The 22,898-nt window shown below is 37.9% G+C and overlaps 3 protein-coding genes across 3 annotated transcripts in view; all 3 read left to right on the plus strand.

Annotated features, from left to right (window-relative positions):
• The window catches only part of LOC141444139 (uncharacterized), a gene marked incomplete in the record, with an annotated part of 41,476 nt that extends 37,891 nt beyond the window's left edge, over nt 1-3,585 (plus strand). The window contains 3 exon segments of the mRNA XM_074109578.1: nt 858-962; nt 1,908-1,979; nt 2,166-3,585. Coding sequence (XP_073965679.1) covers nt 858-962; nt 1,908-1,979; nt 2,166-3,239 — 1,251 coding nt within the window.
• An 11,616-nt stretch (nt 3,586-15,201) lies between these two features.
• LOC141444240 (uncharacterized) lies at nt 15,202-16,404 on the plus strand. Its single transcript, XM_074109726.1, has one exon. It carries the CDS (start codon nt 15,307-15,309, stop codon nt 15,874-15,876), a length of 570 nt encoding a protein of 189 aa, XP_073965827.1. The 5' UTR covers nt 15,202-15,306; the 3' UTR covers nt 15,877-16,404.
• A 736-nt stretch (nt 16,405-17,140) lies between these two features.
• LOC141444025 (lactoylglutathione lyase-like) lies at nt 17,141-22,893 on the plus strand. The gene is made up of 5 exons (XM_074109466.1): nt 17,141-17,290; nt 17,404-17,476; nt 18,174-18,397; nt 19,131-19,241; nt 21,784-22,893. Exons 1-5 carry the CDS (start codon nt 17,211-17,213, stop codon nt 21,902-21,904), a joined length of 609 nt encoding a protein of 202 aa, XP_073965567.1. The 5' UTR covers nt 17,141-17,210; the 3' UTR covers nt 21,905-22,893.
• Nucleotides 22,894-22,898: the final 5 nt, after the last annotated feature.

Here is a 22,898-nt window from a genome sequence, read left to right on the forward strand (position 1 = left end):
GCGCTTTTCCTGCCCCCAAGCTATTCGGGTGTTTTTTCCATCTGCTATGATTGATCACCTCACATTGTATCGCGAACAGGTGCTTTGTAGCATTAACAGCATTGTTTGTTGCTAATTAGTAACGCTATCGATCTTGGAGGCAAGGGCTCAAGAGAGGAATCTTAAGGGTAATTAATTGAAGGGCTTACATTTAATAAATAAATAAATATCACGGGACAATTCACACCAATTGACCTGGTCCCAAAGTTAGCTTAGCAAAGCTTGTGTTATGGGTACTAAGCAACGGATAAATATAATTATATAGATAGTTGTTGTTGTTGTAACTCTTTATTGTACATAAAACATATGAAAATTACAATTAACAAGAGTAAGAGATGTACAAAGGCGAACTTATCCCTTAAAGGGATCTCTTCCAGTTAAACTTTGAACGATTGAAAGGACAACAGAAACAAGAGTAGACACTAAAATGGAAAGATAAAAGGATCAAATTTTTTTATTAAACCTAAGCAATACATCAAAACAATACGCCAACGATGGGCGTCAGAAGCTCAAAGTCACTCAGAGGGCTATGGAGAGGTCTATGCTCGGGGTTTCTCTGCGAGATAGAATTAGAAATGATGATATCCGCAGTAGAACTTGGGTTACCGACATAGCCTGAAGAATTGCGAAACTGAAGTAGCAGTGGGCGGGGCACATTGCTCGCAGGACTGATGGCCGATGGGGTCAGAAGGTTCTCGAATGGCGTCCGCGGACCGGGAGACGAGCTGTCGGTAGACCTCCAACAAGATGGAGTGCCAATATAAATTAAATTAAATATAAACTAATATGAAGAAACACATATTGTTAAATTGTTACAGAATCAGCAGCCAGCCCTACATCCTATTTACAAAGCCATATCGGACCACGCCCAGCAAAACCTCAACGCTCACCAGAAACCCCGGGTTAATTACAATAACTACAAGGTACTTGATAATAACCCCTCCCCCGCCCCTCTCGCCCTCTTGTTCTGAGAGGAGGCCTGTGCCCAGCAGTGGGACGTATATAGGCTGGGATGATGATGATGACTTGATAATAATTCCAAACTAGCTTATAATCCCACTGTTATCTGGTAAAACGTTCAAAAAATTTATGATTTAATGAGTCTACTATGCCATACACAATACCTTTATTATTTCATGATCGTGCAAAATTATTCAATCCTGTAAAGATGACGATTACTGAGATAACTTCATTATAACAGACGACCATTATTTATTTCGTCCATTATTCTTTTTAAACTTTGTGTTTTTAGAGTTCCGTACCTCGAAAGGAAAAAACGGAACTCTTATAGGATCACTTTGTTGCCCGTCTGTCCGTCTGTCAATACCCTTTTTTCAGGAACTCGTGGAATACTCAAATCTGCGGTCCCTTGAAGCCCTGAAAAAATCAAACTTCTAAGTCAACGCAATCAAAAGTTACAGTCATACAATGTGTTTCCATACAAATAGCAGTGCACTGAAAACCTATAGGGCACTTCCAGTTGTCCTAGAAACTTGAAATTTGGTATGAAGGTAGCTATTATAACACAACCAACTAGAAAATTCTGAAAATCTTGATTTGTTATGTCTGTCTGTAAGTAATAAGCTGCGTACATTTTGCTTAAGAGTAGGGCTCTGCATACACTGGATGTATTAAATCACTCTGAAAAATCAAGAAATATCTTCAAGACACGATTCCCGTTTACATACCTATAAATGTGCACGGAACCCTCGGTGCGCGAGTCCGACTCGCACTTGTCCGGTTTTTTAATACATACCTACCCTCCATTTTGCTTTGTCCACATTTAACCCTAGAGGTCACAAATTTTCAAAAGTTAGTAAACATTTATATATCTTGCAATCACAATCATTATATTATTGGTTTTTCAGGTCAATGAACCAGACTACTCGAAACGATATGAAAGCAATAATATCAACGACGATAATTCTGATCATAGTCAGGTAAGTTAGTAAGATTATCTGATAGTAGATTAACAGTTCTTCTGTAGTAAGACATGATGTAGATGGTTCTAGAAAATAATAAAACGACTCGTAGGATATGAATTTACAAACAGATAAGTAAGACAAAAGTATAACAATAAGCTTTGAAACTGGACATTTAAAACAAGTTGTGTTTATTGCTTCCAGGCCCAAAACTATGCGTTCTCCTACATTGTGAAAGACCAGAAAACTGGTGATGACTTCTCCCACTCCCAACAGAGCCGCGGGTCAGCAACCAATGGTGAATACAGGGTCCGTTTGCCAGACGGTCGCATGCAGATCGTCTCATACACAGCTGATGAAAACGGATACAAGGCTGATGTCAGATACGACGATGATACAACAGGGAATAGTATAGATAATAACGTTAATAGTAATTTTAAAGCAAGGAACAATATAGATTACAACGTCAATAGGAACTTTAATAAAGACTACAACGGAAATTTTGAGAGCAATCAGAATTATGTAAACAATCGCGATTATGACACTAATAGAAATCAGAATTTAAATTATAACGCCAATCAGAATATCAATTATGATTATAAAGATCAACAACCGTATAACATTAAGCATATCAATGATTTAACGAATAATAATTATGGTACTAATGAAGAAACTAAACCGGTAACTGAACAGCATTATAAAGACGATTACAGTCAGTATGCAGATTCTAAAGAATATTTTGGAAATGATTATTCATTAGAATATGATGACAAATATGATAAGTATGATCCTCATAAGAGTAAATTCACCGCTTTTACTGGTCCTAAGAACCCAAAATTTGTGCCAAAGAAAAGCTACGTTACAGCTTCAACAGTCAAGCCATCTTATGAAGAACTGAAGCCTCTTTTCATTCAAAAGAAACCATTTAAAGACCAACAGCCAACTAATGATTATTTATACTCCAGTATACCCATACAAATAAATCTACCTTCAACTACATCTAGTCCTTACTTCGACGGGACTACGGAAAGAGTTGTTGTGATTGGCAAACCGAAAAATCTTTACACTAGTGTAACAAGTAGTATATCTCCCATACCTGTTACACCTGTACCAAAATATACAGTATCGAATATTCCAGTAACAAGTCCTAGAAGTTTCCTTGCTTCAACAATTGCCTCTTTTGTGAATTTGAAAAAGAATATTGACTTTTCTGGGGCGAAACCAGTTCTGACAAACACTTTTATAGATAAAATTAATAGGTATCTGAGTTATAAGTAAATTTGAGACGACTTAGAAAGTTTCTTACGAATTCTCTCTAGTTTATTGGAATTAGTCTGTGAACCGTGTTTTCTTAGAAATTTATTCGGCTGTCAGAAAATAATTTATCCAAAAGAAACTTTGCTTGTAATAATTGAAGTAACAAAATACTAAATATTTACAAACGTTGTTTTGAAAATACAATAGATTCATAAAATAAGTCTATTTAAATAAGTTACCAAATGAAAGTATTTATGTAATCAAAGAATTATGTTACTATTTTCTAAGTCTATTTTTGTACATAAATTATAATAGTCTTAAGGTAGATAATAAATGTATGACAAAATAAATGTCGAAAAATTACAAATTGGATTTGGACTTTTAGTCATTAAAAACAGCCAAAATGCGAGTCGGACTTGCGCATCGAAGGTTCCTTACGAATTAGTTGCCGAAAAAGTTTCTCGATGAGGGCTACGGCATAGATGTCGCTAGCGTCGCTGCTTAAGTGACTAAGAAACAAAAACAAGCTGAGATATGACGTGCATAGGGAAATTCGTGTCGGTACCGTTGACCATCAGTGGTGTAGCGGTATAGCACGCGGTACGGATTACCGAGGACCTGGGTTCGATTCCCAGTGATGGTCGTATTTTTCTGTTTTTTCTGTGCATCTATATTTCAGTTTGTATTTTCAATTTAGGTTTTACGAAATGACCGTAAAAGTAAAAATTTGGAATTGAAATAAAAAATACAAAAAGATTCCAAAAAACCAATCCTTACGAATTTATAGATATGTCTATTTATGAATTCAGTGCTAGCATAGCCCCTCTATTAAGCATTTTAGATCGTTACTGACAAAGGCAGACAGACATAGAGATTTTCAGAATTTTCTTATTGGTTTTGCTACAAGAGCTTACCTTCATACCAAATTTTAAAAGTTTCTTGGACAACCGAAACAACCGTTTTTCTGTCCAGGCGACCAAAAAGTGGTCTTATAAGGGTTCTGTCTTATCCTTTTGAGATAAAGAACCCTAAAAATCTTAAAACTCCAATGACTAAACTTTGTTGACTTTGTAAACTAACACATATCGTAAAAACTGCATGTGCTGAGCTCTTTAAAGTGGTTTTTCTCCTCGAGTTGGCCGAGGATCGAGCTTGAGCAGCCTTTAGTACGGGAGATATATGTATACCTATAGACCTCATGGGACATACGACTGGGGTGGTAGACGAACATTCTACACTATTAACTCCCAGTGCAAATTGCTTTGTAAGTTTTGTTTACTGAAGTGCCACAGAAAACTTTCTAAAATTGAGTAATTTTTCACATTGGAAAATTTCGGAAATTTCTCACAATTTTGTATGGGGATTGAAACTTTCCGTTTCGTAAATTTAAGTCCCCAGTACGCTTGCGTCCCCATACAAACGTCGTTCTAATTTACAAGCAGCACTACGGATCAAAACGCAACTTTACAACTATAATGGGAGCATCCATTACGATGCTTATTAGGTTTGGTTAAAATAAAATGTAACGAATAAAAACAATAACGAATTTCCATTTCTCATACAAAACTTAAAATTAATGTGATTTTATTTTGTTACATTGAATATGAACAAAAACTAATTATAAGCATCAAAATAGCTGCTCCCATTATAGTCGCAAAGTTTTATTTTGTTTCAGTGTGTTGTATGTAAATTAGAACGAAATTACTTTTGTATGAAAATGCGATCAGCGGCGAGCGTAGATACTGACGACTCTTAAATTTCTGTTTATGGGAATAATCTTGTCTCATTAGTATCACCTTACAGTAATAAGACTATAGGTAAAACACAAACTAACACGACAGGACACCAAAAAGGACCTCCACATCTGTGGCCTCCACTCAGCATGGTGTTGCCACACGTTATGTGCACATAACGTGCAATCGCGTGCAACAAACGTCGCCGGTTTTCTGTGGAGCCCACACGTTGTAATAATGTAATGCAAATCGATCCTAGTTTTGACAAATAAACGTTGATTTTTCTGAACGGTCAAGTTGCCGAGCATTTGAAGATGTTGCCAGAACTCATAACCCGTGAGTCACCAAACTAAGTTTTGGAAATTTAGCTTCTGGATCTGTTACACGGACAACTCTGGGAGTTACATCAAAGCGTGGTTCAGACGCTGCAATATGGACTATAACATATACAATACGTAAGCATATCCTTCAAAATACACCACATAGATTTTACACTTGACTAAATTTCACTAGAGGCTGTAATACTATGGATTCAGCCACAGATATAGATTGCACTAGATAACGCAAACACCTCAATCTGTATGAAAACCAACCGTGTCACTTTTGACTTTGGCTTTTCGAGCCGTGGGGCTCGAGTCAGTCACTAGTCAGTTAGCGGTCAGTCTTTGTATGGGGCCAACCCCGACGTTTGGTCATGGTATATGCATTTGCGTAATCTAGTGTAATCTATATCTGTGGATTCAGCTTAATAAGGTAAGTTATGAATTTCTTGTGATTAATCAAATCAGCTTAGGCTGCGTTTTCACCAGAGATGTGCGAGAATATGTTGCGAGGAATATGTGTGTTTATCATGAACCAATAGAAACGCTTTATTTGCCTATCTTCGCACAGCGCAGCTCTAATGGAAACAGCCTAGCGGAGCAAGGCGAGGTAAATGAACCATCAGCCAAATATGTGGTCTATCACCCTAAAGTTGATAACCGTTTGCATGTCACAAAACAATAATGCCAATGGGCATGTCTGTCAACTTGAAAGTTCGACTTTAGCGACATTTTCATTTGATAAAAGCTTGTTTAAAAAATTGATAGACCACTTATTTGGCTGATGGTACATAGTAGACCACACCCATAGACCTCCAGTTGCTTCGGTTGGCAGCGGCCTGCATCCATCGTGAACCCGCGGCTTTAACCAGGTCATCCGTCCATCTCGTTAGAGGCTGCGGCTGCTGATAACCTGTACATCAATGGGACGTAGTTCTGCAAACAGGAACCAACCCACACCTCCCCCCCCCAAAGTTGAAATAAGTATGCAACAAGTTAGTAAAATGCACTCTATCGAGTGGATAGAAGGTGCATTTTAGTGACTTATTGCATACTTATCTAAACTTTGGGGGGGAGGTGTGGGTTGGTTCCTGTTTGCGGAACTACGTCCTAATGTATGTAACAATTTAACCAACTTAGAACAGTTGAAAAACTGGCATTATTATTTAAAACGGCTGAATCCATTTTTATCAAACATACGTAAAAACCAACGCAAGAAAACACGCTTTCATGCAAAATCGCATTGAAATGACTCCATTCGTTTAAGAGTTACGCCACAGACATACATACATAGCGTCAAACTTAGAACATAAAAGTTAATTGACCCTGCTGCTGCTATTGCTCGCAGGACTGATGGCCGATGGGGTCAGAAGGTTCTCGAATGGCGTCCGCGGACCGGGAGACGAGCTGTCGGTAGGCCTCCAACAAGATGGAGCGACGACCTGGTTAAGATCGCGGGATCGCGGTGGATGCGGAAAGCACAAGACCGGTCTGAGTGGAGAGCCTTGGGGGAGGCCTATGTCCAGCAGTGGACGTGTTTCGGCTGACATGATGATGATGATGATGATGGTGACCCTTAAACACATTCCCCCATTTTTCTTTGGTAAGCAATGTAAAGCTAATGCAAATGCTTATATGCAAGCTGTTTTTTTTTCTAAGTTTATCCAATGTTCGATCTAGAGAGTCCTCAAGGCATCTTGAAATATATTTTAGTGAAGGGTTCTTTCAATATCTTTTTTTTATATTAATTCACCAATTGACTTAGCCTCAAACTAAGCAAAGCTTGTACTAGGCAACGGATAAACGTACATACCGTAAACTGCTTCAACTTTGCCCTCTGGCCCCAACATTGCCCAAGTTGATTTAGAGTCGATAACTTAGCACTCTTATAGGTTTTCAACTTTTATCTACACGGGAATTATTATTACGGGGGGATAAAAGTTTTAAAACCTAAAGGGTGCTAAGTTATCAACTCTAAATTGAATCTGGCAATGTTGGGGCCACAGGGCAAAGTTGAAGCAGTTTACGGTATATCGATAAATACAAAATTAAATACAGCCCCGGATCTAAGGGGGGCAAACCGGGGCACTTGCCCCGGGCGGCAGTTTCATGGAGGCGCCAAATCCTTGAGACAAGAAATGAAGAAGAAAATAAGAAAAATGCTACTCATTGGTAGTTTAACAGTTTTTCTCAAACACTGAAGGGAGGGGGGCGCCGCACCACCATCAAGGTGCCCCGGTTCGAAAAAATCGTTGATCCGGGCTGGTTAAAATTATAAACGTCCAAGACCTGAGAACACACATTCGCATTTTTCATACAAATATCTGCCCCGGCCGGAGATTGAACCCGGACCTCAAGCTTCGCAGTCAGGTTCTCTAATCACTGAACTATCCGCTTATCTGGCCCATGAAAATTTATCTTTAAGTTGACAAACAGATCCTATTACCTAATAGCGCTACTCATACAGTCAAACGAATTGAATCATGAGCCGGGTAGAACCTTTGTCAAGGAAATTTATTATTAAAAGGTTCCAACCTGGGTCATGCATGTTTCAATTTTTTCGACCATACACGTTACTTTAATTGTCATTTCAAAGTTCAATATCTCAAATGGCTGAACCGATTGTAATGACGCAGATATAAGTAGTTAAGAACCACCGTAAGGCAACTCGCTTTCACGCAAAAAACCGCGTCGAAATCGATCCATCCGTTTGAGAGCTACAATGCTACAGACAGACATTAAACTTATAATAAAACAGAATTAGTGTAGTTTTCGGTCACAAAGTACGTCCTGTCTTATAGGTCTTGTCCATACTGACCCATTGACCCATATATGGGCCATCGGGTATAGTCGCGCATTTCTGACAATGGTTCCTCGAGCGCGGGCCCCTGTAAACTGCAAGTGAAGAGCTCCGTTGAAGATAAGACGCTGCGGTCCACGGCTGTCGATTATAGCCTACGACGGTAGGGCTGCGCCGAATGTCGATAAATTTATCGATACTTTTCTAATTCACTTTAAGCGGAACTCTTTCCCACGCATGACTAAACTATGGAACAAGCTTCGTGGGACCGCATTCCCGGAGTGGTACAACTAAGGATCTTTAAAAAACAAGCATACCAATCTTTGAAAGGATCTAGTGACTCGTGTGCTCGTTTTCCCCTCATACATAAAAAAATGTAGGATTTGACAAATTTTTAACTTTAATTTTTTCGGTTCACTTTAATGTTTCGCAACTAACATTTTGCAACCTGATTCATTTCCCAACTGTTTAATATTTCTGAAACTGTAAATATTTCAGGATTTTTATAAAACTAACCTAATTAAGGAGTTGAATTAAGGTTGATGTGAAGTTGTGTTTATAAAATATGCTAGTCTTTATTTTAATCTTAATATTTCTAGTTAATTCGGCTTATTCACATTTTATAATTTACAAATGTTAATAGTAGTGCCATCTATTGCGGTTTTTTTGTATTAAATATACCTTGTAGGGATTGGTAGGCCATGCCTATATATAACCTAACTAAAGGGTTCTACACAATGACCCTGAAATACTCGTAAATGCTTAAATATTTACAATTTTAGATTTTGGGAAATGAAAAGTGGCGAAATGAATCAGGTTGCCAAACGTCAGTTGCGAAATAAACGGATACCATTTTTTCTAAGCTGGTTAGGTTATTTCCTTACGAGGAACGAAACCCTAAAAATTAAGTTGTAAGATATCTATTCTTCAGTTTTGCTGTAACTCTTTTAACGTCACGCAAAAATGTTACCTTATTTTTACTTTCACAAGTACTAGATCTAGGCGGTTAGAACTTGTTTGTTTTACACTTAGATACGGAATCGATCTAAAACCTAACCCCACAGACGGTGGTTGTATCACGTCTTGTCGGATTCGATTATATTGAACAAATAGAAGCTCTCTACAATGTTGTAAACAATAATGTAAAATGTTTCCCGAAGAGGTAAGATTCTTGAATTGTATGTAGTTTTAAGAACTAGCTGTTGCTCTTTACTTTGTCAGTGTTCTAGTTCTACGGGAACTTAACATTTTTTTCGGAATTAGAAGTAGCTTCGCTGTAGAAATCGGTTCTGTAGAGAATACCGCAGCATTCAAACTCACAAAGGGAATACGGTTACTGCCTGGTATAGAAACAATAAACTAAGTAAGGATTCGCCGTGTAAAAAGTCGGCATCATCTTCCCAGTCCATATACGTCCCACTGCTGGGCATAGGCCCCCTGTAAGAACAAGAGAGCTTGGGCCATAGTTCTCAAACGAACCCAGTGCGGATTGGGAACTTCGTCTGAAAGTATAAACAAGAATATATTCCTGTCTGAAATTCTTACATATGGTTCAAGGGTGTGCCCCGAAGACTAATTTCACTATACCTACAAACTGGACCGTACCAAAATGTTAAGTCAATCTGAGCACGTAACCTAACTAGAGCACAACTTCCCTTGGCGCCTGTACCCTTAGTGTAAGTTCTCGTTTACAAAATACGTCTCAATAAATCTCAAATCGTAAATCTCAATTTGTATGGAAACACGAACATCGCAAACGTTCCGCTAGAGGCGCTGTTCGTGTTTCCATACAAATTGAAATATTAACGCGAACGCGATCGAGACGTGTTTTGTAACCGAAAACTTACACTAAAGGTACTGCTCTAGTTAGGTTTTTTATGAAAGTTCCGAAAAAAAATATGGTTTGAAAGAAGATCCTGAGTTGGCAAATGAAACATTTGGAAAACATGAATTGAGAAAAGGCAGACAACCATACATACATACATAGCAAGTTAAGTAGAGGCTTGTCATTATATCGATATCGATAAAGGGCAACCCTACTGCTGCATCTCACGTGTCCGCTGAGTCGCCTGGCGCCATGCCAGCGCTCTATACGCGACAGTACCTTTTTTACACAAAGGAGGGTTATGATCGAAATTAATGGTGACCTGGAACTCCTGGAAGTAGACACGCAAAATTTTACTAGCGTCTTTCCTGTGGGCAAAAGTCAGCACAGAATCCGCAGCAGAAAAGTATAATCGTGACCGTTGCAGAAGTACAGTCAGCAACAAAAATATGATGCAGCCAAAGTGCCAAAATTATTTATACAGGACTTTATTGCATTGCCTGAACATTAAGGTCGTCTATGCATATTTTTGGCACTTTGGCGGTATTCATACCTATGTTGCTAACTGTACAATCAGCTGCATTCATGTCTGCCACAACGGTGCGTCCAAAAATATCTGACGCGTCCTACCGACCCTAGAATTAGATTTGTATCAAATACTTATGATGGCTTTGATGTGTCAGATACCTATTAGCACCGTTGAACTAATATAACTACTTAGAAAAGTTGAAAAACCGTAAACATTGTCATTTCAAAGCTCAATATCTTAAAAATAGCATATTTTTACTTAATTTTTTTTATCGAATTCAGTCCATCCGTTTGAGAGCAACGTTGCCACAGACAAACGGCCAGACAGCAGACAGACATTTAACAACTTACCTATAACACCCCTCTTTTTTCATCGGGGGACTCGGGGGTTAAAAACAGGACACAAAACTTGCAATTGCAATTGTTCTGGCAAATAAATTGATTCTATGTTTTAGACTATCGCGGTCATTACTAATTTTATTATTTAAATTCGGGTTTATTGAAGTACAGTCGGCTCGTTTCTCTAAAATCTAAAATCAAGGTACGCGGAACAAAACCTGAATTTAAATCATAAAAAAATATATATTATAATTCTAATTTACATTTACTACGCCGTATGCCCTATTATTGGGTCCAGTAATAAGCTAATTAATTATAATAACGATTATTAATAAAACAAGAGCAACAATTTTAATTTCTTAAGTCAACACACTTTCCCGCTAAAAGGCAGCATGTCTGCCATTTTCTTTTCAAAATGGCTGGCCGTAGCAATAACCGTTATTCCTTGTAAGGAGAGGCATCGTTATGCGAATTAACTGGTTCTTATAATGTTCAGATTAAACTTAATGTTATTAAAGTTTTTAAAGCTTCTATAATAGTCTAAGCTATTAACACTTTTAAGTTAAATAGGTACGCAAACTTTTTTATCTGTGGCTATAGTAGCGCCTGAAAAAAAAACATCGCTATTTCTACGTTCCTACATTTGCCGCGCTGTATTCAGCTATTTTGTAGGAGCGAATTTAATAAACAAATTAACTAAATTTGAAAGTAAATTTCAACTTTGAGTTGTTTATGTTTACCAATCGTAAACATGAACAGATCGATAAACACAAATCATTAACTAATTAACAAGTAACTACGAATTTAGGGAATAAATTAAATTGTAACTTTGACTTTGCGTCTTCCATCGACCCCTGTTGTCTAATTCTGTTCAAACTGAAGCGGAAATACCGTGTTTGACTATTTTTAGGGATCCGTACCCAAAGGCTAAAAACGGGACCCTGTTACTAAGACCCCGCTGTCCATCCGTCTGTCTCCGTCTGTCACCAGGCTGTATCTCATGAACCGTGATAGATAGTAGAATTTTTCACAGATTAGGTATATATTTCTGTGGCCGGTATAACAACAAATACTAAAAAAGAATAAAATAAATATTTAACCTGATTTTTTGCCAATGTGTAATGTTGTACAGATGGTACAACATTATTATTATTATTGGATGGTACGGAACCCTTCGTGCGCGAGTCCGACTCGAAGCCGAAGACCGGGTTTTTTTTAATTATTTTATAAATTACAGCTTATCAGTCTTTGAGTGTTCAGCTAATAGGAGATGATATCTCTCTAATGCATGTTTTAAAATGTTACTTACATTCGAGTTCGTAAACTTGTGAGCAAACATTAAGATCAGATATTTTTGATCAAAAATATCTGAACATCGACTCTATTATTAACGACGTAGAAGCGTGTTCAGATATTTTTGATAAAATTTTTGCTCACAAGTTTCATTGAAGTCGACTGTACCTACTTGAAGGTTTTTTTAGTGCGAAAATGCATGTTTTCATATTATATAATGGCATTTTCAGTACGATTGTTTGCGCGCACGTGAGTGCCCCCCGTTACGCTTATTTTATTAAGCGTCATGCATTGGTCACACTTAGCACAATTTACCTTTTTATTACTTACGGCAGCTTTATTCCGTCTCACATGCTCGCATTACAGTAATTGCACCCCTTTCATACGTTTTACGACCAAATATTTGAAGTTTAATGGGAATTATAAAAGATGTCGCTTCTGACATTAATAGTCATTGCGTTACGTTTAAAATACGAGCGCACTACTATTATTGAAGCTATGTTCGTATGTGCTCATGTTTTGGTTTGAAAATGAACTCTTAGGAGATCGAAACGCATTCAGCAATCCACCTACGCCAAATTAGCCCTAAACTTAGTTAAGATTGATCCAGCTAGCGTCCTTTAGAATCGCCGTGTAGTTTTACTGATATTCAAAATCTAGCGTATCCAAATCGCAAGTCATCTCTGGATAAGTTATCTTGTTAACGAAAACAATCGATCGCTTCATCGAGATAACGAGAGAGTTGGAGCGGGAGCCATTCCGATGCGGCCTCGCCGAACGCCAGTGATGGGAATAATTATCGATATCGATGCCCGAAAAGTCGACTTATATTTGAAATCTCCTAAAAAATGGTAGACTTATCCGAGCAACTTAATCTGAGCTGTTGTAAGCGGGTTTTTTGTGATAATTATTTACAAAACACCTAATACCTACACAAGAGGAGCAAATCGAGCAGGGGTCTCTTGAAAAACCGCTTAAATTAAATAAAGGGGAATCTTAAGTCCGTAAGGAGCCTATGGCGAAAGAGATTCAAAAATTCGTGAAGTATCTAGTTGATCGTTGAGTAAACTTTTAAACTGTCTATAGCCATCGTGGTGTTTGGATGGTTGTATTTATTTGAAGATACCGCAAAGTAGCGTAAAGAAAGCGTTGGTAGTATGACAAAGTGGCAATGTAAAAAAAAACCGCCTACTTTTTTAAATTAAGTAAAAGCCTGGACAAAGTTCCAAATTCCAAAGAAATGTTCGAAATCTATCATAGAACATCTAACAAAATTTCTTGAGTTATTAACTACCTATGTAACAAACACTAACACTATAGCTATGAACAAAGTACCTATCGACAAAACTAATGCCATCATCGATACTTTCACGTCACTTATGCTCGAGAAAACACTCGACAAATAAGTGAAGGCAGCAGTTTGCATAATTGCCGCGTTCGATGCCCGGCAAGGAACAAGGAGCACCAGTTTTTATCGAATAAGACGTGTTATGTAGACTTCGTCACATATTCATAATTGTTTTTTTGAAAGCAGGCAAAATTTCAAGAAATTGTTACATACTTAATTTAACAGAAGCTAATTGACCGTTTACATGTTCCTGTTCTTTTAATATGAGTACCTATAATACGTTTATAAAACTGACGCCATTATTTTGACACACAATGGACCTATGGATAGCTTCCCTTAGCTTTTCCATGGAGCAATTGGTTAAAAAAAGCAAAGAGTAGTATAATATACGGGGAAAAGAGAGCCCTCTCTCGTCTCATTCATGCAGACGGTTTTGAAGCGCCGTCTGCATTTCGTAACTAGTACCATTGATGTATATATCCATCCATACGTATAGCTATTAATAGTCACAGGTGTGGAGCTCCAATAGAGAGATCTCTCTCCAGGCAGGTGTTATGCCTGGGGACCGAAGTCCGAAGGAAGAGCGTCGGAGCTTGTATATATGCGACCGCGTTGAGAAACTTCGATAGCGCGATGTAGAACATGGTAGGAGTTTCTATTGTTGTTCACTAGATGGCGCTAGGAGTCACTACATCAGCCCCCCTTTTTAGACCGGAGGTCGGCGTGGAATGCGGTGCAGTCTGTGCGTCATGTGGGCGCTTGCAGGTGCCAGTTGCTTGAGTGTGTTGCTCGGAGCCTTGTTGGCGAGCGTTGAGTTGAGTTGCGTTGAGCTGCGTAGCTGTGGGTGAGCTGTGTTGAGCTGCGTGGCGTGAGCTGCGGGGAGCTGCGTTGAGTTGAGGTTGTCACACTGTAGACACCAGGCATATGTAGTTACATGCTAGTGGTGCACGGTGTGGTTAGTCTGGCCTGCTGTGAGACTGCGTCTTCGTCTTGGATGTCTTCGAAGGCTGCGTTTTTTCGTCCATTGTCGGGGTCACCAATGTGGGGGAGCTCCAATAGAGAGATCTCTCTCCAGGCAGGTGTTATGCCTGGGGACCGAAGTCCGAAGGAAGAGCGTCGGAGCTTGTATATATGCGACCGCGTTGAGAAACTTCGATAGCGCGATGTAGAACATGGTAGGAGTTTCTATTGTTGTTCACTAGATGGCGCTAGGAGTCACTACACAGGTATTCTTTTACTTAACTGGATTTGCTTCCCAGCTCAAACCACATAAAAACTAAAAACAGGGCTGCAAAGAGAAGTGAGACCGCTTGAATTCAGTCTTCTTAAGTTTAAAATACCCTCAATTTTCCGTTTGCAGCACTGTCTTTACTTTTTATGTGGACGATGTGCACGAGTTTCGATTGCAACGTAGCCATCTTGTTCCTTGTTGAGCGCAAATAGACGCCTGGCCTGACATAGAGGGTTGCTACACAAAAATATTTGTAACGACTGAGCGGATACAATTATGTGACTTTTATATTAGAAATTACAATACGATTGTCAATTTCGAAAATAAAGTTCATTTTTGCGGTAATTATCAACGACAAAATATTTTTTAATAAATAAAATTTTGTGATCTCAAGCTTTTAGTGACATCTATCTGAAACAAACGACAACAATGTTTTATTTTAGGTTAGATAAAGGAGATGGCGGCGCTATCGACATGAATTAGTACGGTATAGGCGACTGTCCCCCCCCTGAAAAAAAGTATTTGACATTGACGTTTGATTTGATTGACGTTTAACGCTCGTAACTTATGAAAATGTTTCAGTTCAGTTTCTTCTCAAATATATTTTAAAATAATAAGAGAGCAAGACAAATGTATTATAATGAGACATAAGTTTGCACATAAAGAACACAATGTCTTCTACAAATGAAAATACTCAAATAACCCTTCAGCGAAACCCGTTAAAGTTGTACATACAGGATATATACCGCGCTTCAAGATCGAAAGAAAACAAGTATATTTACGAAATGTTCGGCTTGAAGTTTAAAAATGTGATGTTACACGGAACCGTGACTGCTGTTTTTAATACTAACGCATCGAAAACAACAACGAATTTTGAATTAAACGATCCTACTGGTTGCATTGTAGTGTACTACGATAGTACGAAAAATAATATGAACATTTCAACTAGAGCGTATACCGACTTATTTGCGGAATTTGCAGATGCTTCCAGAAGGGGCGATGATAACGTACCTATTATGTCTAAGCTGCTTAACGCAGTTGAGAAAAAAAAATTAAATCCCTTGTTTTTTTCTGTAGGCGATTGCCTAAGTGTTATTGGTGATATTTTTGTTGATGAATTAAAGAATATTAGAGTGATTTCCGCATATCAATGTCAATTGACATCACTAGAAAGAGATTTGATATGGTTAGAAGAGCTGAGATATTTGTATGAGAAGTTTTATTTATGGAAGAAAGAATAATTGAATATAGCTAACAAATTATGGTCACAAGTACCTATGTGTAGGAATGAAAGTGTGTTAAAACATTCAGTCCCAAGGACCTCACAATCGGGTTCTCTATTTGTGGGCAGTTTACTCTACAAAACAGGAAATTCTGCTAGTGGTACAAGTGCAGCATGTAGCGATATGTGGTCTAAATTGTGTTAAGGGTATGACTGAAAAACAGAATCTTTCTCCTAGCTGACATTATGGTTATGACTGTACCAAAGTTGTGAAGAAATTGCTGAATAAATTTCCTTTTTAAGCATCTGTATTATAGAGTAGGTAGTTTTATTCATACTGGACCATCTTTTTTTATGGCACTGATCTAAAGCGGCAGTTGTATATTATAGAACTGGAAAGTTAAAAATTACAAAATGCATGTTTATTTATGAGTTCAGCAGTACAGCTTGAGTAGCTTTACACTAAATAGAAATGATTCCTAAGAAATTTTTAAATGAGCAATTAAATAAATATTCAGCACAAATATGACTTTCATTATTAAGAGGGTAGCAAACGAGTCTGATGGGACATGATCACCACCGACTATGAGTACCAACCAACAGCTCAGGGAGTCACTCATTAATTAATTAACAATGACTGTGAAGATATTAACTATATTCAAGACAAAAGATTTTTTTCGAAAAACATTTTTTTTTAAAGTTAATTACTTATCAGGTACAGTCACCAACATTAATATTTGCCACAGCGGAGCGTGCAAAAATATTTGACACGTCCTTCCGGCCCTAGAAATAGAGCCGTAACTATCAGATATTTATGCACGCTTGTTGTGTCAGGTATTGGTGCTTGTGACTGTAGTTCATATTAATGAACTAAGTTGTCTGCCGAAGTTAACGGATATCAAAAAAAACACGGTGTATAGCTCCTTTTCTTTTCCAACTACTCAAACCAGTCGGCAATACACCTGTGATACCCCTTGTGTTGCAGGTTTCCATGGGTGGTGGTGATTGCTTTCCAATGAATTATTTTCCAATAGGCATGTCATATATAGAGAAAGATAAAGTAGGCACGATTCTTATGCCTAATCGTCACTTTTGTACGGCAGAGAAGCTTGTGTACTTGTACTATTACTTATTCTATGGTGATACCATCTGCAATTTTTTTGAATTTGCCGGGTATTTGCAGGTTCATATTTCATTAGCCAGACTAGATTTTTTATATAATGTTTAGCGAACTGCACAAACGAAACGCAACCATCGATAAAAGTTACAGTGAATTAGTGAAGTGAAACTAAACGCAGTTATCAATCTGTCAAATTGACGAGACGAATGTTCATTTAATTTAATTAATATTTAATGCCTTTGGTACAGCGGCTGATTCGCGTATCGCTTTTATCATTTCCTAGAACTTTCCGCCTTAATCTAACCACCCACAGGTAAGTATCATATAAAACAATCCCATTGATTATACTAATATCGTTTCCAACTTTACAATCAGTGGTAAACATTATTCTAAAATAACCTCAAAATCTAAACTTTAATTCCGCAGAACCATGTCCGCCGAAGGCATTTCTCCGCAAGAGGTCGAATCACTTTGCGTAAAACCTCATGAAGGAACTAAGGTAAGTTTGGAAATTAACAACAAAACCTGTGTAATTTTTTTAAGTAGGTAACGTTCTTTGACATGTACCTACATAGGTATGAAGATAAAAATGTTTATACTTCATTACTCGATAGTATTCAAAGATTAAAGCGAAACTCGATGTTGGTCAGTTCAAGGCCATAGTGTGAGTCTCATGCTTAATGGCAAAATTTTGGGATTCTATTAAGTGCACAGCCTATTATTAAAGGCATTAAAAGTCTGTTTGTTTTTCACAAGATCCAGCTATGTACATACCAAAATTGATCAAAACTCGTCCAGTTATTTTGAAAAACGCACAAACATTTAAGTGGGATTTCTTTAATTTCAATAATATAATATAATTTTTATAGCGCACATGCAGCTTACAGCTGATGCATACGTACCATTTAGTGCTCAGTGTGTCTATTGTGCGTGATTGGCTTTTTGGTTTAGTGAGAGACAACAATAGAGATCTCTCTCCTGGCACTATTTGTACAGTCAACTTCTGAGCAAAAATTTTATCAAAAACATGTGAACACAAGACTATTGTTAACCGTATAGTGTTCAGATATTTTTTGATTGAATTTTTGTTCAGAAATATAAGAACTTGCTGTGTACTTACATACATATCATTATATTCAGTTGTACAATTGTTTTAAAAGTGCTTGTCAAGCTTTAAAGAGAGCACCTTATTCCAGGACTTCCTATTCCAACAAACGATGTACCGCATCAAGGACCCCCGCAAGTCACTCCCGTTCTACACAGGAGTGCTTGGCATGACATTGCTCAAGCAACTCCATTTCCCTGAGATGAAGTTTTCGCTGTTCTTCATGGGATATGAAGACCCGGCGGATATCCCCGAGGATGATGCCAAGAGGGCAGTGTGGGCTATGACGAGGAAAGCTACGCTGGAGTTGACTTAGTAAGCCTTCTTTTATTTATTTTAACCTAGAATGCAAATATTTCAAAACCTGCACAAACCTGTAAAGCAATTCAACGGTGAGTGTGAAGTTTCCAATCCGCACTGAGACCACAAACATGGGAACTACAGACCAAGCCCTCCCATTCTGAGAGGAGGCCTGTCCCCAGCAGTGGGACGTATATAGGCTGGGATGATGATGAAACTTTGAATTTGTTGAAATAATTTCCAAAATCACCAAACAGGGAATTCTCCTCAGAAAATATTTAAATTAAAATAATTTTCTCAAATATTTCAAATAGAGCCCCAATCAGAGTGCCCCCAATGCAAAAAGAGAGGTGTCATAAGTTTGACCGTTACGTGTGTCTGTCTGTGGAACCATACCTCTTAAACGGGTGCACTGCACCGTTTTGAATGTGGTTTTTTTTACTTGAGATCAGGTTTTCTAGCGATGGTTCTCTCTCAGACATGTTTCATCAAAATCGTTTTAGCCGTTTTTGGGATATTAAACGTTGAAGTGCCAAAGTTGAGGGTTTCCAACTGTTTGTTGGTTAGGTTATTTAACCTGTCCTCTCCCAGAGGCACAAATTTGTGCCCAAAATCCTTCGATCCTGTTATCCTGGGAGATGACACGCTTCGTGCAAATCGTGTCAGATAGCATAGGCCTAGAACAATCTGAAACCTGAAATATCTTAGGAGGTGAGATCTACCTTGATTCATTTTATAATGATTTCAGCAACTGGGGAACAGAGAGCGACGACTCTGCCTACCACAATGGCAACACCGAGCCGAGGGGCTACGGCCACATTGGCATCTTGGTGCCCGATGTGGACGCTGCCTGTGCCAAGTAAGTTTTTTTTTTTTCTCTTTTTTTTTTGAGGCTTTGAACACTCCAGGTGATCAAGTCAGCCTCATGGGAGCTCGCTCATTTTTCCTACGCAAGGGACATATTAAAAAATTGGTAAATGCAAATGGCTTTGTAAGATGTTGGCTCTGAGAGCCAACAATTGACCCGGCCATTGTGCATGGGGCCCAAACCCCCAAGTACCCTTCTCCTGAAGTCTGAGTTCCGAGCACATTCCAACAACAAATGGGACAAGTCATCTAATTACCTTCCGGCAAATCTCACACAGAGGTGATGGTTTAACTCTCATCATGTGTAAGAATTTGTTTGTTGGGATGTGTCCGGAACGTACCCTGAAAGCAGATACTAACACTTTTCTTCATGTGAGTATAACCCAGCAACTAGTTGCAAAATTATTAGTAATGGGCTGAATTTGGTTTCAACCGAATACAAACTTCGGCCGAACATGAGGTAAAAATAAAAATTCGGCCGATCTTCCGTGCAATAATCTGCCTCTAATTTATTTATAGTTATTTATTTAGCCCTTTGAACTGTGTGAGAGATCTGAGGGGCTACTACGAAACCCGAAACTCGAAGTTCGTATAGCACCATCTTTTTCTTTCGCGTATTTAATGACATAAGCGTCAACAGGACGGCATCATCCGACGTTCGAGTTTTGCACTTCATAGCATAGGGCCTGATCGTTGGACTTTGTTGAATTGTTGGAGGTTGAAGTTATTATAGGATGTTTCTCATCTCAGTGCGCCTGTTGGCAAAGGCCTCCTCCACTAGCTTCCATTGTTCACGGTCTTGAGCAACTCTATTCCATTTGGATCCCGCAGTAAGCTTAAGTTCGTCCTCCCAGCGCATTTGTTGTCGTCCTCGACGTCTTTTGTTTGCCATCTCTAGGATTGCGTTATAATTTGGCTCCACTTTTCTTATCTGGATCTCAACCTGTCCTCAACATATATCTACTCATATTATCTCATAGATAGATTGTTAAATTTGATTGTTGAAAACACCCTTTAATGATTAAAAATACTTAATGCTTGGTTTTTGGTTGGTTCAATTTATTGTTATTTTTTTTTTCACGCTTTTTAGTGTAGTGTAGGTAAATAATCTTAGATATGTATAATAATCTAATATCAACTGCTCGTCACCTTTTACGAAAGATTACTTTTTCCGATGCAGAGACGTTCATTATTGAGGAGTCCTGGTGCTTCACCACCCGTTTTACCATGTGCATTACGAGGAGCATAAATTGCTTAGCAACTGTGTCAAAGTAATTAAAATTCAACATGCGAAATACTTGTTATTGAGTAGTAACTCCGATGGTCAACTGTGGTCTTCATCATCATCATCAAATAAATGAGTTAAGTACTACTAAATACATCCAATTTACTATAGGTGTCCCTACAACATTTGAAGAGTTCCCTCGATTTCCTTAAGATTATGATCCGATCATCAGATCCTGATTTGGTGCTTATGGGACCAAGACATTCCTGGACGAACGCAAAAAAAAATTTGCAAATTGGTTCATAAATGACGGGGTTCTGAGGCAACAAAAAAAAATCAACCGAATTGATAACCTCGTTTTTTGAAGTCGGTTAAAGAATGGCTCTCGAATGCAATTTGATTTGTTTATTGATTTATTGATATTTCTACTCTAAATCTTTAAATTGCGATAAGATAATATTAAGCAATGTCACGTTGATAAAAATACTACATGCACGGGTTTAGGTTTTATTTGATAGTAAATTTCACGTGTATTGTTTTGAATTAGTTATCCTTAGTTATTAAAACCACGGAGTGGAGACCAAACCACGTGGAGACCACGAAAGGGGTTCAGGAATGTGGGGAGGCAGTTAGCAAGATGGACGGACAATTTGGTGCGAGCGGCTGGGAAGGACTGGATGCGGAAAACTCAGGACCGCACAGAATGGTCTAAAATGGAAGAGACCTTTACTCAGTACTGGGTAGATCAAGGTTGAAGAAAGAAGATGAAAGAGTTATAAAAAAGCCGTGGTCGCCTAGTGGTTTGACCTATGTATGGCCTCTCAACTCCTCTCAAGTAGAAGATCGCTTTGTCGAGCAGTGAAACATGTATAAGGGCATTTCTATCTACCGTTGCACCCTGAGTTTATCTCCGATTTCAACAAAATTTGGGAGGTAGACTCAGTCCATGATTCCGAGCTGGAAAAACAGGGTCTCCAGATGTGTCCCCAAAATATTGGTTTTGTTACGAAAATTATTAAGAAAAATGTGTAGCAAAACGGATACATCTATACAATACTTCGGTCGGAAACTTGAATTTGGCATTCTTATGTAAATCTGGTTATAGTAGAATTATCTGGTTGTGACATCCATCCTGGTAGTCCGGCCAGGATTGTCTCTGCAGGAGGGAACTCTTCAATGGTCAATGGCATTAACTTCTTTGGTACGGAAATGCAGTTTAGATGACAATTGAAGTACAGTCAACAAAAAGTATAGTCAAGCAAAAAAGCTTGTATTACATTTTTTTTTAACAAATTTTTTTTTTTTACAGATTCGAGGAGCAAGGCGTCAAGTTCATAAAGAAGCCGCAGGATGGAAAAATGAAGGGTCTGGCCTTCATCCAGGACCCAGATGGTTACTGGATCGAGATCTTCAAGGCTAATGTCGTTTAAACGGGCCGGCAACGCGTCTGTATCACGTGGTGTTGAAGGTGCCTATGGGCGTTTGGATCATCGTCAAACGCCCTAGCCCGTTTACTGTGAAATAAAAATTAAGTCTGAGTATAGTTATATACTAATCAAAGGAAACGAGGGCTATTTGAATTTCATTCGATAAATGAAATAACTTAAAAGCGTATTTTTTAATGTTTGTAGTTTTTTTTTTATTGTCTATCTGACATCATTATTATGTTTTTTTGAAGTCAATTCGACCACGGGTAGTTTATGAAATTCGACTAGTGAATGAAAACAGACGCAGAAAAATATACTTATTCATATTGGATTAATAAAAACGTAGACTAAAAAAAAAAAGATTGAGTAGCAAATTATTATTTATAAAAGGTAGGTCCTGTAACAGGAGCAAAAAAATAAAACCACAGTTTCCACTTTTCATCTTGAGCTAATTTAGTTCTACAACTTTTGAAAATAACTTGTATTATGATTTTTATTATAGTTTAAAGTTTAATTGGACAAGCAATGTATTGCGAAATCCGTCATTTTGTTACGTGACAGGCGATGTCATTTAGGCTATTGGATGCCGTACATTGAAAATACCATTTAATTTGTTTGGAATAAACATAATGATAAAATTACTTAATTTTTGAAAGTTGCAGAACTAAAGTAGTTCCATTTGAGTAGCAGAACCTGGGTTTTTAATTTTTTGCTTCTGTTACAGGGCCCACCGGTATTTTCATTTTTCAGATGAAACTCAAATAACCTATATTTTCTTTTCTAGTAATGCACTATTTTAACTTTAAGTAACAAAAATGCTGCGGCAGTTATCTTTTACTCTATAGCTCGATTAGAAATACAATTGGTACCTATAACATATAAGGATTATCAAATGTTTAAAAAATCGTATACAAATGTATTATTTAAGTGTTAACCTTACATACAATGAAAATGTTATTTTTTATGTATTTTAATACACATTGTTAAAGTAATTTTT

The sequence above is a fragment of the Choristoneura fumiferana genome, chromosome 29 (assembly GCF_025370935.1).
Source record: "Choristoneura fumiferana chromosome 29, NRCan_CFum_1, whole genome shotgun sequence".
Classification (NCBI taxonomy): Eukaryota; Metazoa; Arthropoda; class Insecta; order Lepidoptera; family Tortricidae; genus Choristoneura; species Choristoneura fumiferana.